General features: G+C 34.4%; 1 protein-coding gene across 6 annotated transcripts in view; it reads left to right on the top strand.

Moving 5' to 3' along the window:
- The window catches only part of LOC127735527 (uncharacterized), a 52,000-nt gene that overhangs the window by 23,187 nt on the left and 14,226 nt on the right, over positions 1-14,587 (top strand). For 3 of the 6 annotated variants that reach the window (XM_052245714.1, XM_052245713.1, XM_052245712.1), the window contains 4 exons: positions 6,608-7,675; positions 9,088-9,179; positions 11,030-11,335; positions 12,640-13,108. In XM_052245714.1, coding sequence (XP_052101674.1) covers positions 7,630-7,675; positions 9,088-9,179; positions 11,030-11,335; positions 12,640-13,108 — 913 coding nt within the window. In that variant the 5' untranslated portion in view covers positions 6,608-7,629. The remainder of the gene's footprint in view (positions 1-6,607; positions 7,676-9,087; positions 9,180-11,029; positions 11,336-12,639; positions 13,109-14,587) is intronic. The other 3 variants (XM_052245716.1, XM_052245715.1, XM_052245717.1) reach the window with 2 other exon arrangements.

The raw sequence follows: 14,587 nt of genomic DNA on the forward strand, positions 1-14,587 counted from the left end.
TGAGCCATGGGGATTGTCTAAACCTGATAATCCGACGTGTTTTGGTGAGTTTCATGCCCATCGTCAGGTACATTTTGAGATTTCCGTAGTGGAGAGTATACTTTTCGCGCTTACCTAGGTGAGGCACTAGCTTTCGCACCTTATTTATCTCCACATTCTCTGGAGCTAGTGGATAGTCATTGTGAGCATCATGAAGCTTTTCGAGGTACTCCAAATCACACTCTACCATGGCACCATATTCATGGTCATCGGGGTACTCTAGGATCTCCTCAATCTCCTCTGGCTCTACCCACTCAAAGTCTCCCGTGGGCAGAGATTGTACCATCGCCCATCCGTAGAGGTTGTTGGCGTCAAGATAGGTCAAATACTTAGTTGGCTGGGAGCTATCAAAATTCTTCATGTAGGGATTGTTAGCCTTGCCATGTCGATGAGAGATCATGGCGACACCTCCTCTGGTTGCATTCTCAAACATCATCAGCATATCAGGGTCCGAGAGGAGTTCTAGTCTCACTCCTGTACATTTTAGCATTGCATCGTAGGATAGTCCTGGAGATGTGAAATAGTGTGCAGGGTCGAGTTTATAGTTAGCCATACATATATTCCTGAAGTCCTCAAAAATATCCTCCAATATGGCTACATCACTTTCCAGGTATAGATTGTGGTAGTCCCGCAAAGTCTTACACCTAAATTCCTTAAACACCTGCTGACCATGTGCATAGTCCTCGTCGCTGATGTGTGTGCCATAGAGTTTGCTGAAGAATTCCTCCTTGGGTGGTAGTTGTGTTTCCTCTAGCTTGGCAGGTCCATCCATGTAATCATAGGGATATACTCCCTTCCTGATCATCAGTTCATATCGATCGCCAAAGCACTTCTTTATTGCCCCGAATTGTTCCTTTGTAAGATTCCCTGCCAAGGTTTCCAGGGAGTTCGGTAGAAACCTGTATGAATCTATGAATCTCATCTCCAATGCTCCATCTACTTCTTTCGAGAAGCTGATGTATTTCTCATCGGTGTTAGGGATGCAGTTTATCTTACCTTCTCCAACTCCTAATTCGCTCACAAAAAGATGGGCGTCGTATCCACTCAAGTTGTGGAAAACAATGGGTACATGTCTTGGAAGTTGGAAGTCCAAGTTGCACTGGTTGTGTGCTGCGCCGCGATACTTACCTGTGAGGTGATCGTAGTCGCGAACCTTGTCACCAGCTAATTCACCACCGCAAATGTGACAGTTTGTGGTTGCTTCAAAAATCTCCTTATCAGCGTCGGTCATCTCTATAGGTTTGTTTTCCTTGTAAAGCTTAGCAATCTCCCTAACTTCCTGCTCCATGCACTGTACAAACTTTTTAGCTGCATCCTCTCCACAGTAGATGACTGAGTCTTTGTAATCACCGTGAGCATATTTCACCCTATAGCAAAAACCTGATGGTTGATGTTGTTGATATGCCTTTGTGTAGGCCTGTGATGGATCTGGCTGGCAAGTGTCGACCTTCTCCGTAAAACACTCGAAATCCGCATAAATGACGAATGGAACCCTCATCAACTTTTTGTGGTTATGGAAGGCTATGTGGGTTCCTTCCTCTGGCATCTCGATCCTTACTGCATCCTTCTGACTGCAATACTCCATATGCTCATCCAGGATATCCTGTCTTGAGAAGTGAGACAAACACCTGCGGCAAAAGAACAGTTCATGACCATGCTCTGAGATTTGACAGCTCAAAAGTCGAGATAGGCTCTTAATCCAGCAATAGTGCTGCTTGCTCTTATTGGTCAGGAACAGAAGATCTACATGTCTCGAACCTGTATTCTTAGATATTCTGAGGGGATATATTTGGAGGTCCTCTTCTTCATCTTCACCCTTCTTTACACCGTCAAAGCCAAAGACGTTAATGTTTAGGTCGGTGTTCTGCCTCTCGAATTTGTCAATGGCCTTTAGCGAGACTGGAAACTCAATGCCATCAAAATTGAACTCATCAGCCCACTTTTTGTACTGACCCACCCGTTTGGTACAGTTTTTGTCAACTTCCTCATGATGTAGGGCTGAAAGAATGGCCCAGCGTAAGCATTCCTGATCAGTATTCTGCACATTGATGATAACTTTCTTTTGAGCGAGCGGTTTTGGCAATGCTATGTAGGAACTGCCCTTGAGAGGTTTAAACTTGTTTAAGTGGATTTCTAGCTTTTCAATATGACCAAATGTCCACCCACTACCTTCACGCATGTATTTAGCCATATTTTCTTTGACCTTCTCGACCATAAATGCTATTTCCAACTCAAGGCCTGTGGATTCGGTGATGGTGGTAAGGGTTGATCTAAAGTGGGGAATGACGTAGATATTTTCTCCGGTCGCTGGGTTTGTTTTTACCATCTCCACCTGTAGTACTAATTGCACTTTTAGGGCCTTCTTTTTGGTGAGTGCATCTGAAATTGTGCTGGCGATAGTGCTTTGACTTACATTAAAAAACTTTAGCATATCATGCTGTTTCAAGGGTTCAATGGTGATTGTGCCAAATACACCTTTCAATGCATCGCGTCGGTTAATAATTTTGATTTCCTCTTCAACGGGGGCATTTTCAATGTTCTTTTTCACCAGTTCGGTCAGGTCAGCTCTCCCTAGTCGGGAATAGTTGGTAATTCCCCGTCTTTTGGCAATGGTCTTCAGTTCCTTTTTGGTAAAAACCTCTTCGCGAGTAAATTTGTGGGCAGTATTGGTCTCAATTAACTTAACCAATTCCCCCTTGGGTTTCCTACTATATCCCTTAAGACCCTCCTTCTTTGCGATTTTTCGAAGTTCTTTCATGGTGGTTTTCACCACAATATTCCCTAAAACTGGGGTATCCTCCTGCTGGTGTGGTTCTTTACTGTGTCTCCAGCAAAGCCCATCTTTCCCTGGTTTACTCTTACAAAACTGCCCCTTCTTTCTTTTTAGTGGAGCACCACAAGTTTTGAGTTCTTCATTCTCTTTGAACTGATCCATATTCATATCAACACTATTGGATGCCATCCCTTCATGTATATCAATTTGGGGAATGCTTCCTTCTAAGGTATTTGGGGCTGGGGTATCTCTGACGTTTTGTGTAAAAGACATATTTGTATTTACCCTAGGATTACATCCTTCTAAGGTGTTTGGGTTTTGTGCTAAACTGAAAGACATTCTTGTTTTTACCCTTAGGCTAATTGAAACGTATTGCGTTTGCATTTTATGTTTGGGGTTGGGGTTCCTATGCTGAATTTGTGCTTAAAATGGCAAGTGCCGCAGAATCGGCCTTTTTACACTACTACAAGCCCAAACGAAAAAATATAAACAAGTCTAAATTGAAAACAACGTTCAAACCTATGATTGCGTTGGATAAAGACCGCAATTTTTATACGTGTGCATGCAAAACAAATTTCTTGGTAGAGGGGTCTAAATACAGCACAAACAACATTTTCCAAAAGACCAAAAAAAAGTGAAAAGTATATTTAAGCAAAACGCATTTTGGGCTAGGATGAAAAATTTTGTCCTGCAATTTTTTTAAGTTGTAATCTCTGTCCTGCCTTTTTATTTTTCTTTCTATTTGGTCCTGCCTATTTTTATCAGTTTATCCTGACTATTTTACATAAATTGTCATCCTGCCTTTTTTTTTGGCAAAGTTGCTCATCCTGCCTTTTTTTCAAATTTTCAAATTTCATCCAATTTTCATACAATCAAATGGTAGCTCCCTAACAGCATATGGTGATAAATATATATATACTAGTACAAATAAGTTTGTTCTTGAAAAGTATCAATAAAGGGACGTAACTCTAAAGTTAATAACGGAATCTCTTCGTCAGAAATTTTGACAGATCGAAGTGGCACATTTGCGTATTACAGCATATAAGTGGCACAAATTTGACTCAAGGCAGTTGATAAAGAACCTCATCACATATTTTGAATTCAGCATTGATTCAGAGGAAGTTGAGAAAGAAATTTAAACTTCTTTGTTAAAAAACATTGACTCGACGGGTGACAACCTGGGGATTGAAGGATTCGTATTCTAATCCACACTTGTCATTTAGAACATACGACATACTTTGATTTCTTTTCACAGAAATTTTTGAAGGAAACCGACTTGTTTCAGTTGAACAAAAAATTACTAAAAGTATGCCCAAATATGGTAGTCACATGACTTCCATTGTTGTCTTTAGAAATGGGGTCAAACAGGGGTCAGCTTTTCGACTGATAAAGAAAACTAAAAATGACCGGAACAAAGAGATCTACAAATTAGTCAACTTTACAGAAATCGTCAAATGAGAGTTATTGCTTTTAACTGGTGAATTGTTTTTATCCTTTTTGAATTTTGTTGGGGAACTTGAAGACTATAATATACTCTAATAATATAAGTTTTAAAAAGCAAAAGTGTTCAGATAAATGAGATCTAAAAATAAGTCAACTTGGCCAGAATTATCAGATGGCCGGTTATAGGAGTTATTGCCCTTTTAAATGGTTGTATTAATTTATAATTTATGCAGAAACCATTATCAATAGAAGAGGAATTGTAAATAGCATAGATGTTTTTAGCAAAATAAGATCTACAATCAAAACACCATGGTCGAAATTTTTAACTAACTTAGGAGTGATTGCCCCTGAATGACAATTTTTACCCATTTATAATTTTTTGGCAGAAAAAAAGATAGACAGCAACAATATTCAGCAAAAATAAGATCTACAAATAAGTCAACATGGTTGAAATCGTCATTGATTCCTGTCCTTGAAAGATATTTTTCTGTGCACAAACTATGATAAATAGAGTAAAAAAGCCAAAACGTTCAGCACACTAACATCTACAAATCAATGATCATGGCTGAAATTGTCAACGGACTCTTTATAGAAGTTATTTCCCCTAAATGATGATTTTTATCCATTTTATTCATAGTTTTGTCAAAAACTATAGGAGTTAAAGAGAAATTTCAAAGAGCAAAAACAGATCAGAAGGATAATATATACAAGTCGGTCAACATGGCCAAATTGTCACACTAAATATAGAATTTATTGCCATGTAATGATTTTTCATATCTCAAAAAACTTTAATTGATAGGTATAAACTAAAACAATAAAAATGATCATCAGTACAAGACCTTCAATCACTAATTAAGATCTACAAAGAAGCAAATATAACTGATTGCATACAAAAGGGGAAAATTAAATATAAAAATGGCATATATTTAACCAAGTGAGCAATTCAGCCTCTTGAGAGCCTCTTGTATTTTATTGGGGTGTAAATAAAGCGTTGACCAAAGCACATGTTGTGTGCGTCGCGGAAATGCTTCATACTAAAAATGTGCGCACGATCAACTCTTTTACAACCCCATAAAATTACAAAAATGAAACATTCAATCTTTAGAATTATATTTTAATGCTACAATCATGAAATGACGAGTATATAGACAAATTTTCGTTTATTTCCTATGCGTTGTTATGACATGGGAAATAAAACTGACGCTATTTTGGCAGTTTCCACAAATCGCTCAGGAAAAGTTGACCTTAGACGAATTTTGGAAACACTTTTTAGGTCCCTTTCGGTCGTGTAGCTTCTCGCGTTTTTATGTATTAATACAAGAAATGTGTATGGCTTGAGGTTTTCTGATGAAAGTAAATGCAGAAAAGCGCTCCGGACTCACGACTCACGAAATTCATAAAATGTTATTTTCGTTTAAGAGTTTTGTATTAAATTCCAGAAAGTTGTATCCTTATATGAGACTCAATGAAAAATTACAAACTGTTATCTGAAAAACATATTTCGGTACGTACGTGAACGATTTTATAGCTGATAATGATATCGATTGATTCACGATTGCTTAATTTGTCGGCGAAAAATACTGATTTGCGACAGGTGCAATAATGCTTATGGATAATTTTAAATGAACATGTGAATTTAAATCATTTAAGGAGATAATTGTTGAAGTTTCTGCATAGAAAAAATAACCAAGTGACTTAACAGATTAAAACATAACGTTCAACAGTTCAAAAACATGAGTCTTAAAATTATACGGATATTGGTAGTAGACAACCTATTACATCTGCCTTTTAAAAAAAAAAAAAAAAAAAATAAAATAAGACGTTATAAATCATATCCGTCAAAAGTGCTTTTTTGGATTTACCCAGGAAACTCAAAGCAAATTATTTGAAAGAAATTACATCTTTAACTTCCCACACACGTTGAGAGCTATATGACCATAAGGGATATAAAGATAATAGCCAATGCCTTTAAGGTCAACTTTCCCTGAGGGAGTTGCACAAAATATTTGTAATAGAAAAATCCCCGCATTTCCAAATACAAACCTGAAACAAAATTTATACATTAGTTGACCTACAAATGCTGATCTATGACTTTTTTGTTCATATGTTATATGGTAAACGATTTAGTACTATACATTTGACCTTTTAATGATATTTCTATGCATTGTAAAAAAAACAAAAAACAGAAGCATCAAATGATTTAATCAAAGCAAAATATTAAAATGTCAAAATTCATTGCGAAAATTAATTTTTTTTATCAGATAGCATGTGTTCACAGAATCATTTATTCTATAAAAGCAATTCTTCCATGACCTAGATTTAACACGTTATCAAGATTATTTAATTTTATAGATTCAACGAATAAGAATGATTTTACTTGGAAACCTCAATGGAAAAACTTTCGTATCAAAATATGCTCCCAAGACAAAGTTTTGGAGAACCCTTCCGGGTACCTTGTTCCAATAAAAATGCAGTTTTTAATGACACATCATTTCTCAACAGTACAGAAAATTATTCGCAATTTGGATATTTCAACAATTGAAAGCATTAACTCGACAGAAGAACTTTTGGAAATAAAGTTAAAGTCAGTAGAAGATGAAGATATCTTAACTGAAATTGAGAGAGCTTTAGCTAGAGTAACTGATGAAATTGTTATGAAACCTATTCAAAGACTCAAGTTTACATCAAGCTTAGTTGAGGAGCTATTTGAACAGAAATTAAAGGAGAAAAGCATCACACTTATGCGAGACGAAACCAATATATTCATTGTAGGATTTGAAAAGATGAAGTCTTTCATATCTAAAATTATTGACGAGATCCATCGAGTTACTGCCAAAAAAGTAGTAAAACTGGAAGATAAGTGGAAAACTGAAGCTGTAAAGTGTTTTGGGATTGCTGAAACAATCAGTAAAACATTTACTGATGTAGTCGTTCGACTACAGGAAGACAATTCGAGTGTTTATTTAAAAGGGAGAGATATCACGATTAACAAAGCAGAAAAAGAAGTACACAAATTGTTGTCAGATTTGTTTAGCGAGACGTTACACTTTGACCCACTGACCCTGAAACTTTTGAAATGTCAAGAAGCTTCCAAACTTTTCAAAGAAATTCTTCAAAAGGAACATCTTCAAGTCGTTTGGACAGTAGACAGTACTCATCTCTACCTTTTTAGCAAAACAAAAATCAACACAGATGCCGTAAAGGCAATTGTCTACGGAAACTTTTTGACAGCAGGGTTTTCCAAATCAACTCCACCTGGAAACCAGTTTTGCAAAAGCGATACCTTTTCTGAAATGACAAAGAATCATAACAATTAGTTAATTTTTCTTGATACAACCGAAGCAAGTGTAAACATTGCTGGAACTAAGAGTCTTATGTTGCATCTTTATCAGCAGGAGAAGTTATTCTACAATGATATAGGTATGTTTACTTCTATCCGTACTGAAATCAAGTTGTTACCTTTTCAGTAGATTAAACAGTTTAAAAAAAATAAAATGTAAGACATGTACTCTACAAGATTAACTGACAACAATTAGGGTTCACAAACTGTAATAGTAGAAATTAACAGGAATAAAGACGGCCTATTCAAAAATTCAAAATTAATCATAAATGACACCGACAAACCTTTAGATGATGTAATCTGATTTGTTATTGGGTGTTTTTGACATATATTCAACTACATCTTATTTTTGACATAAATGACAACGACAAACCTTTAGATGATGTAATCTGATTTGTTATTGGGTGCTTTTGACATATATCCAACTACTCCTTCTTTTCATGAATATTGAAAGTTATAGGGACACATTCATATATTATGTACAGAAACAATTTTTTAGTATGTTCACATGAAAATTAATATGTTTATTCAAAAATCCACAAATATTTGTAGTTTTTCTCTTTTATATGAAAACCAGTGTCACTCCCGTATAATTATACAATTGTCAGTTTTATTGTTTGTATATCATGCCATAGCAATTCGTGCAAAAGGACTGCTGCCATCTTTAATACGTGTCATAATTCTTTTTAATCTAATATCCTAAGGTTATGAATGAATATATATATGCTGATGGCATATTTTGTTACCCTCAAGTAATTGCTATCCCTCAGGCCTGACTGTAAATGAAAACTTATTACACAATTGTGTTCAAGTGGTGATAAATCATAGAAAATTGCAGTATTTCTTTATGTGTATTAATCAGTTCCTAATTTCATCACTAGCATAAAAAAGTATATAAAAGATATGTGCATTCCTTTATTTGCACATTGGCAAACAATTGAAACATATTTGATTCATATAATTATTGACTTTTTGCATAATTAGTATGGGCATTAAAGAAATGATTCAAACATATATGGTCAAAACATCAACGCAAATGATACCAATCTTAGTACAGTATTTATAAAAAAAATAATTAAGTAAGATTTCAATTCAACATGAACACCTTTCTTCATTCATTTTTTAGATAATGGTATAATTTATCCACTGGATCCTATTAAGCTTTAAGTTGCACATGTAAAAAACCTAATGTAATAAATCAGTTAACTGATATCCCTGATTAATGTAAATAATAATTTCCTTGGCCCCATATTTTTTGAAATGCTGCATTGAAGACTATGAATCAGTTACTCGTGTTGACAAAATATCATTGATATTGCTTTATGCATTTAATGTAATAAAGGTGACAAACTATACAAAATGTTTTACTAAACTGAAACAATTTGAATTACTTGGAGTATGTGTAAAGTGATTTTCAATATAACATTTAGATTTCTATTTTTATCGTCTAGATTCATCAGTAGTTATGATCCTCATTTTTCTTTCTTTACAGAGGCTGCAAAATGTGATGAGCAGAAGATAATGTCGGTAGCAAATGACAACTGTCTTATGAGACCATATGATAATCCACATGACTTGATGCAGGTTGTACTTCTAAGTAGCTATTTAAACTGTAGTTGATCCAAAAAAATACAAAATTAGGCATTGTGGACAAAGAGGGAAAAGTCATGTTAGTCTAATTTGAATTTTTTTTTTCATTATTCAAAAAGGGGAGGAGATTCCAAAGTGGCATTTAACCAAAACAAACAACATCACGACCAAAGGAAAAATGAAGAAAAGACATACTACAGTCTGTTAAATTAAACAGAAATCATAAGTTTGAGCAACATGAACCTCATGTTCTACTCAGGGGATTTCGAATGATGAGCAGTTCCTGCTCTATTAGTAACACTCGTCATGTTTCTCATATCAAGGACTATTTTATGATAATCAACAAAAAAAGTCACCATTAACTACAGTTATATCTACACATGCGGGAATTTGTGGGATGTGCAACTACATCTATATTTCAGTCATGGCATTGCCAAGTATTGAGACAGTAAAAAACTGTCTTAAACAGCCACACTTACCACATGTAGAACAGGAACTGCTTACCCTTCCGGAGCACCTGAGATCACCCCCGGGTTTTGATTGGTTTGTGTTGCTCAGTCCTTAGTTTTCATCGTTGTGTTAAGTGTACTGTTTGTCTTTTCGTCGTTTTTCGTTTTTTTTTTGCCATAGCATAGTCAGTTTGTTTTCGACATATGAGTTTGAATATCCCTTTGGTATGTGTTGCCTTTTTTAAAACCAGAATATAGTCAATAAATGTATCCACACATTTACAACTCATCCTTTTTAAATCAAGTACATGATAAAAAAAAATGATATAATGAAATGTCTTAAGTTATAACACATATGAGAGAGTATTAAGGTTAAAGTGTTTATTTGTCAGACTTTTATTGATTTTTTCAATTGTGCATGATCGTAAATGATTAGTTCGTGTCATTAATTAGTTATCAGGATTCTATCGCAAGGTAAAATCCTAATTACCTCATATCTATATCATCCATAAATGGTCGTGGACATGAAACAACAACCTGCATTTTGCTGCCCGCTACATATGTTTGTTTTTTTTCTGTGTTATTGTGTTGCTGTCTCATTGTTAAATCTACACATTCTTTGATTCATGAAGAATTTGAAAGAACAATGTTAAATAATTATCTTTGAATAAATATATACAGTTTCAAGTATCAGTTCGTATAATGATGTTTATTTTGAAAGTTCCATAATCAGTTTATCCTAATATGATATTGTATAATCATATGATGAACGTGATTGATAAAGTGATCAAAAGATCGAACAGAATTTATTCTATGTGGATATGCTATGCTAGTTTGGAGATACCAATATTGTATATCACGGAGCCGGTTGACAGATAATTACGACCAGAAAATAAAAAACTGATACTCACAAATCTTCAAATACAATACTGGTATCTCCGTTCTAATGCAACTGCGCATGCAAGAAGACATCATTTTATCATATATATAAATCAGACACACAAAGTCTTCGCTTGTGTGTCCAGTTTTAGACCATCAATCATAAAATTGGTGTACTTAAATTAGCAGCATTTTACAATCAAAATGAACGTTCCAAATAATGCTGCATTGAAATTAAGGTTGGTCAGCGCTCCTTACATATAAATATGCCATTATATTACTAAGCAGTTTTATTGCAATTTTTAAGGGACAATCATTGTATTCTCAAACAACAATTTTTTCACTGTTTCAGCTTTCCCTATATCCAGCAAGTTCCTATTGATGAATTTGTTTCTAAAATGTATGTATATAATTTTGTAAATTTTTATTGTTTGAGATTATAAGTAAAATCACGAAGAAACAACACAATCTTTAAAATCAGTGTAATATATATATCAACAGAACTGTATTTTACAGAGTGAAAGCCAACCAAAATATAATGTGATATATCCATGTGAAACTATGCCTATGCCAGGACCAAGTTTTCAACATCACCTTGGAGGTCACCAGAGTCAGCCATATGAACCATGTTTAGCCCCTGGACTAGGATCAGGATATCCTTATCATAATCCACATCAGCCACCACGATACGTAGGACACCAATCACAACTTGATTTAAAGGAACCAACTTCTCGTCCAGACTTGCAGAAGCCACTGTATCATCCAGATTTACAGAGACCACTGTCTCATATAGATATGGAAAGACTACCATATAAATATGAGGTGCGAGTCAACATAGCATCAATATCATAAAATGTTCTAACATATCTTCTGTCTACAAAACAGAAATCATAAGTTTGAAAAAATGACACCTTAACTTAAAGGGGGGGGGGTTACTCGGATGATAACAAAGGATAAGCAGTTTCTGCTTTACTAATAACAGTCGTCATGTTGCTCATATCGAGGACTACGTTTTGATAATCAACAAAAAATTCACACTTAACTTTTCAGTTATACCTATCCATTTCTCAAAATGTTGGGATGCTCAACTGCATATATATTTCAGGATTGCTTTACCAAGTAATGATACAGTAAATATTTGTCTGATAGTCAGTACTACAGTGTTGACATGAATTATCATTGATACGGTCATAATTATAAATTAACTATTTTTTTGTCTTATTAGGCTGCTGTTTCAAGGTACACCCCTTATTACCATTTGTTTATATTATCTATAAATAGCGGTGGATTAATGAATTGATACTTGACTACATGCTTTTTGTTTTTCTGTGTTATTGGGTTGCTGTCTCATTGATGAAAAATCAACAGCTCTTTTCATTCATGACGTATTTGAAAAAATAATGTTGAATATTTATCATGAAATAAATAAATGCAGTCTGAAGTATCATATCGTATAATGATTTTTAATATGAAAGTTTCCTAACTAGTTTATCCTGATATTATATCTCATATTCATATGATAAAAGCGATTGATAAAGTGATCAAAAGATGGAACAAAACATATCCTTCAAGGAGATTAGTATACAAGTATAGGAGATAACAATATTTTATATTATGAAGCCGGTAAACAGATATTTGCGACTAGCAAATCAAAAAATTGATGTCCACAAATCTCTTTTCTAACCCAACTGCAAGAAAGCATCACTTTAACATATAATCAAATCAAACACATGAAGTTTACGCTTGTGTGCACAAATTAAGACCATCAATCGTAGAATTGATGTTCTGAAATTTGTAGCGTTATCCAATCTAAATGAACGAAGCAAAGAATGTTGCATTATAATAAAGGTTGATCAGCGTTCTTTACATATTAATATTCCATTATATTATTAAGCAGTTTCATTACAATTTTTAAGGGGATAATTATTCTATTCTATAACAACATTTTTTTTCACTGTTTCAGATTTCCCTATAGCCAGCAAGTTCTTATTGATGAATTTGTTTTTTTAAAATACATTCAAATAATATTGCAAATTTGAATTAGTTGAGAATATAAGTAATATTATAAAGAAACAACACAATCTTTATAATCAGTGTAATTATATCAACAGAACTGTATTTTACAGAGGGAAAGCCAACCACAGTATAACATGATATATCCAAGTGAAACTATGCCCATGCCAGGACCAAGTTTTCATCCTGAAGGTCACCAGGGTCCGCCATATCGACCATATCTAGCCCCTGGACTAGGATCAGGATACCCTTATAATAATCCACATCAGCCACCACAATATGTAGGACACCAATCACAACTTGATTTACAGGAATCAACTTCTATTCCATATTTACAGAGACCACTGTCTAATCCAGACATGGAAAGACTACCAGGTAAACATGAGATGAATTTCACCCTTATAGAAGCGAGTCAACAGAGCATCAAGATGATAAAAGTTTCTAACATACCTGCTGGATCCTCAGAAGATTCCATCAGATTTTTCTTTGAAAACAAGGGAAAGTCTGGAGGTGGTGACATTGAGGATCTGGATTATGATATAGACAGTCATTCTGCTATCATTACATACGAGGAGGAGGACGGTTAGTAACTCCGTGTTTAAACATTATAAAAAAGGACAACTTACATGTTTAAAAAAGAATTATATGTTAGGTCATGTCATTTAGGATGTTCACTGGAAAAATCAAAATACTATTTCATTGAATGGACATACGAATAAGAAGAAATGGTTTGATTGCCAATGAGTCCATATGACGTGGATGTGAGTAACTATAGGTCACCATAGGGCTGTCATCAATATGAAAACCCAACCAATTATTATTAAGTAAGCAATAAAAAGGCCCCGGCATGACAAAATATAAACAAATTTAACGAAAAAAACGCTTGATGACAAAAGAATAAACGAAAAAAAAATATGACACGCAGAAACCACCAAAAATCACTAAATTGCAGGATCCGGATTAGGGGCAGTCGCAAAACAAAATGCAGCGGGGCTAAACATATTTATGAATGCCCAACCTCACACTTATCCGAGACAGAGATGTTACAGCACAACATACGAACAACTGTTAAATCGGTAAGAAATGGCTTGACACATTAAACTGGCACACAGCACAAAAACAACAAACCTTAAGACAAAAGTCACAAAGTCTCGATCTCAGAGTACTCGCAGTTAATGACTCAATATAAATTAATCATTAAATCATGTTCTCCCTGACTTAAGTATCCATCAGTGCACATCCAACGGATTTAGTGTAAGAAATCATAAACAGTCTGAGAAAAACATGTTATTATGCAATGCCAAAGTAAGGTAAATAGTGGTGACCTTGACAGTCATTATTACGTTTAAATAAGAGGAGGGATAGAACATTTTTAAAACATAAAAAAAATAGTTTTACTTAAAATACTTCTTGGTACAATAGATAAAGATACATTTGAATGACATTTATTGATTGCGTGTCCAGTTCTGGGATGTATCTTTACTTATTCATTCCATATGTCCAAGGATTTGAATAATAACGTAGTACTCAAAAATGTTTGCCACACAAACTTAACACAATTTAAAATTGTAGTTCGATCCTTGAGTATATTTTCATTAGTACTAATATGTGTTTGTTTAAAGTTCCTCAAAAATTTCGGCAGCATATTGTGTCCTCGCTCTGTCTGTTTATCCAACACTAATACTTTTCTAATGAAATGTTTACATTGCTCAATCGAAACGACTCAAACCAATGGAGGATAAAAAGGAAAGTAATGAAGCCTATTTAATTTGGAGTCAATAGGTCAAAGTTCAAGGTCGATGTTATTGAATATAGAAATATGATTAAATAAAATGTTTTCCGGATGAAATCTCAAGTTTTCGATGCTTATTTTAAACGAAAATAATAGAAGATCTAGTGAAGGAGAGGAAGCTTATGTATTTTAAAGTTTCTAAGTCAAGTTCAAGGTCTCTGATATTGAAAATATTTTTTTTTGGTTACACGAACTACAAAACCGGCTTTTTGTACAGCGATGTCGGGTTGACTCGTAAAACAGGTACCTTCTGTGTAATCAACTACTAT

Source organism: Mytilus californianus, unplaced genomic scaffold (genome assembly GCF_021869535.1).
Source record: "Mytilus californianus isolate M0D057914Y unplaced genomic scaffold, xbMytCali1.0.p SCAF_3, whole genome shotgun sequence".
Lineage (NCBI taxonomy): Eukaryota > Metazoa > Mollusca > Bivalvia > Mytilida > Mytilidae > Mytilus > Mytilus californianus.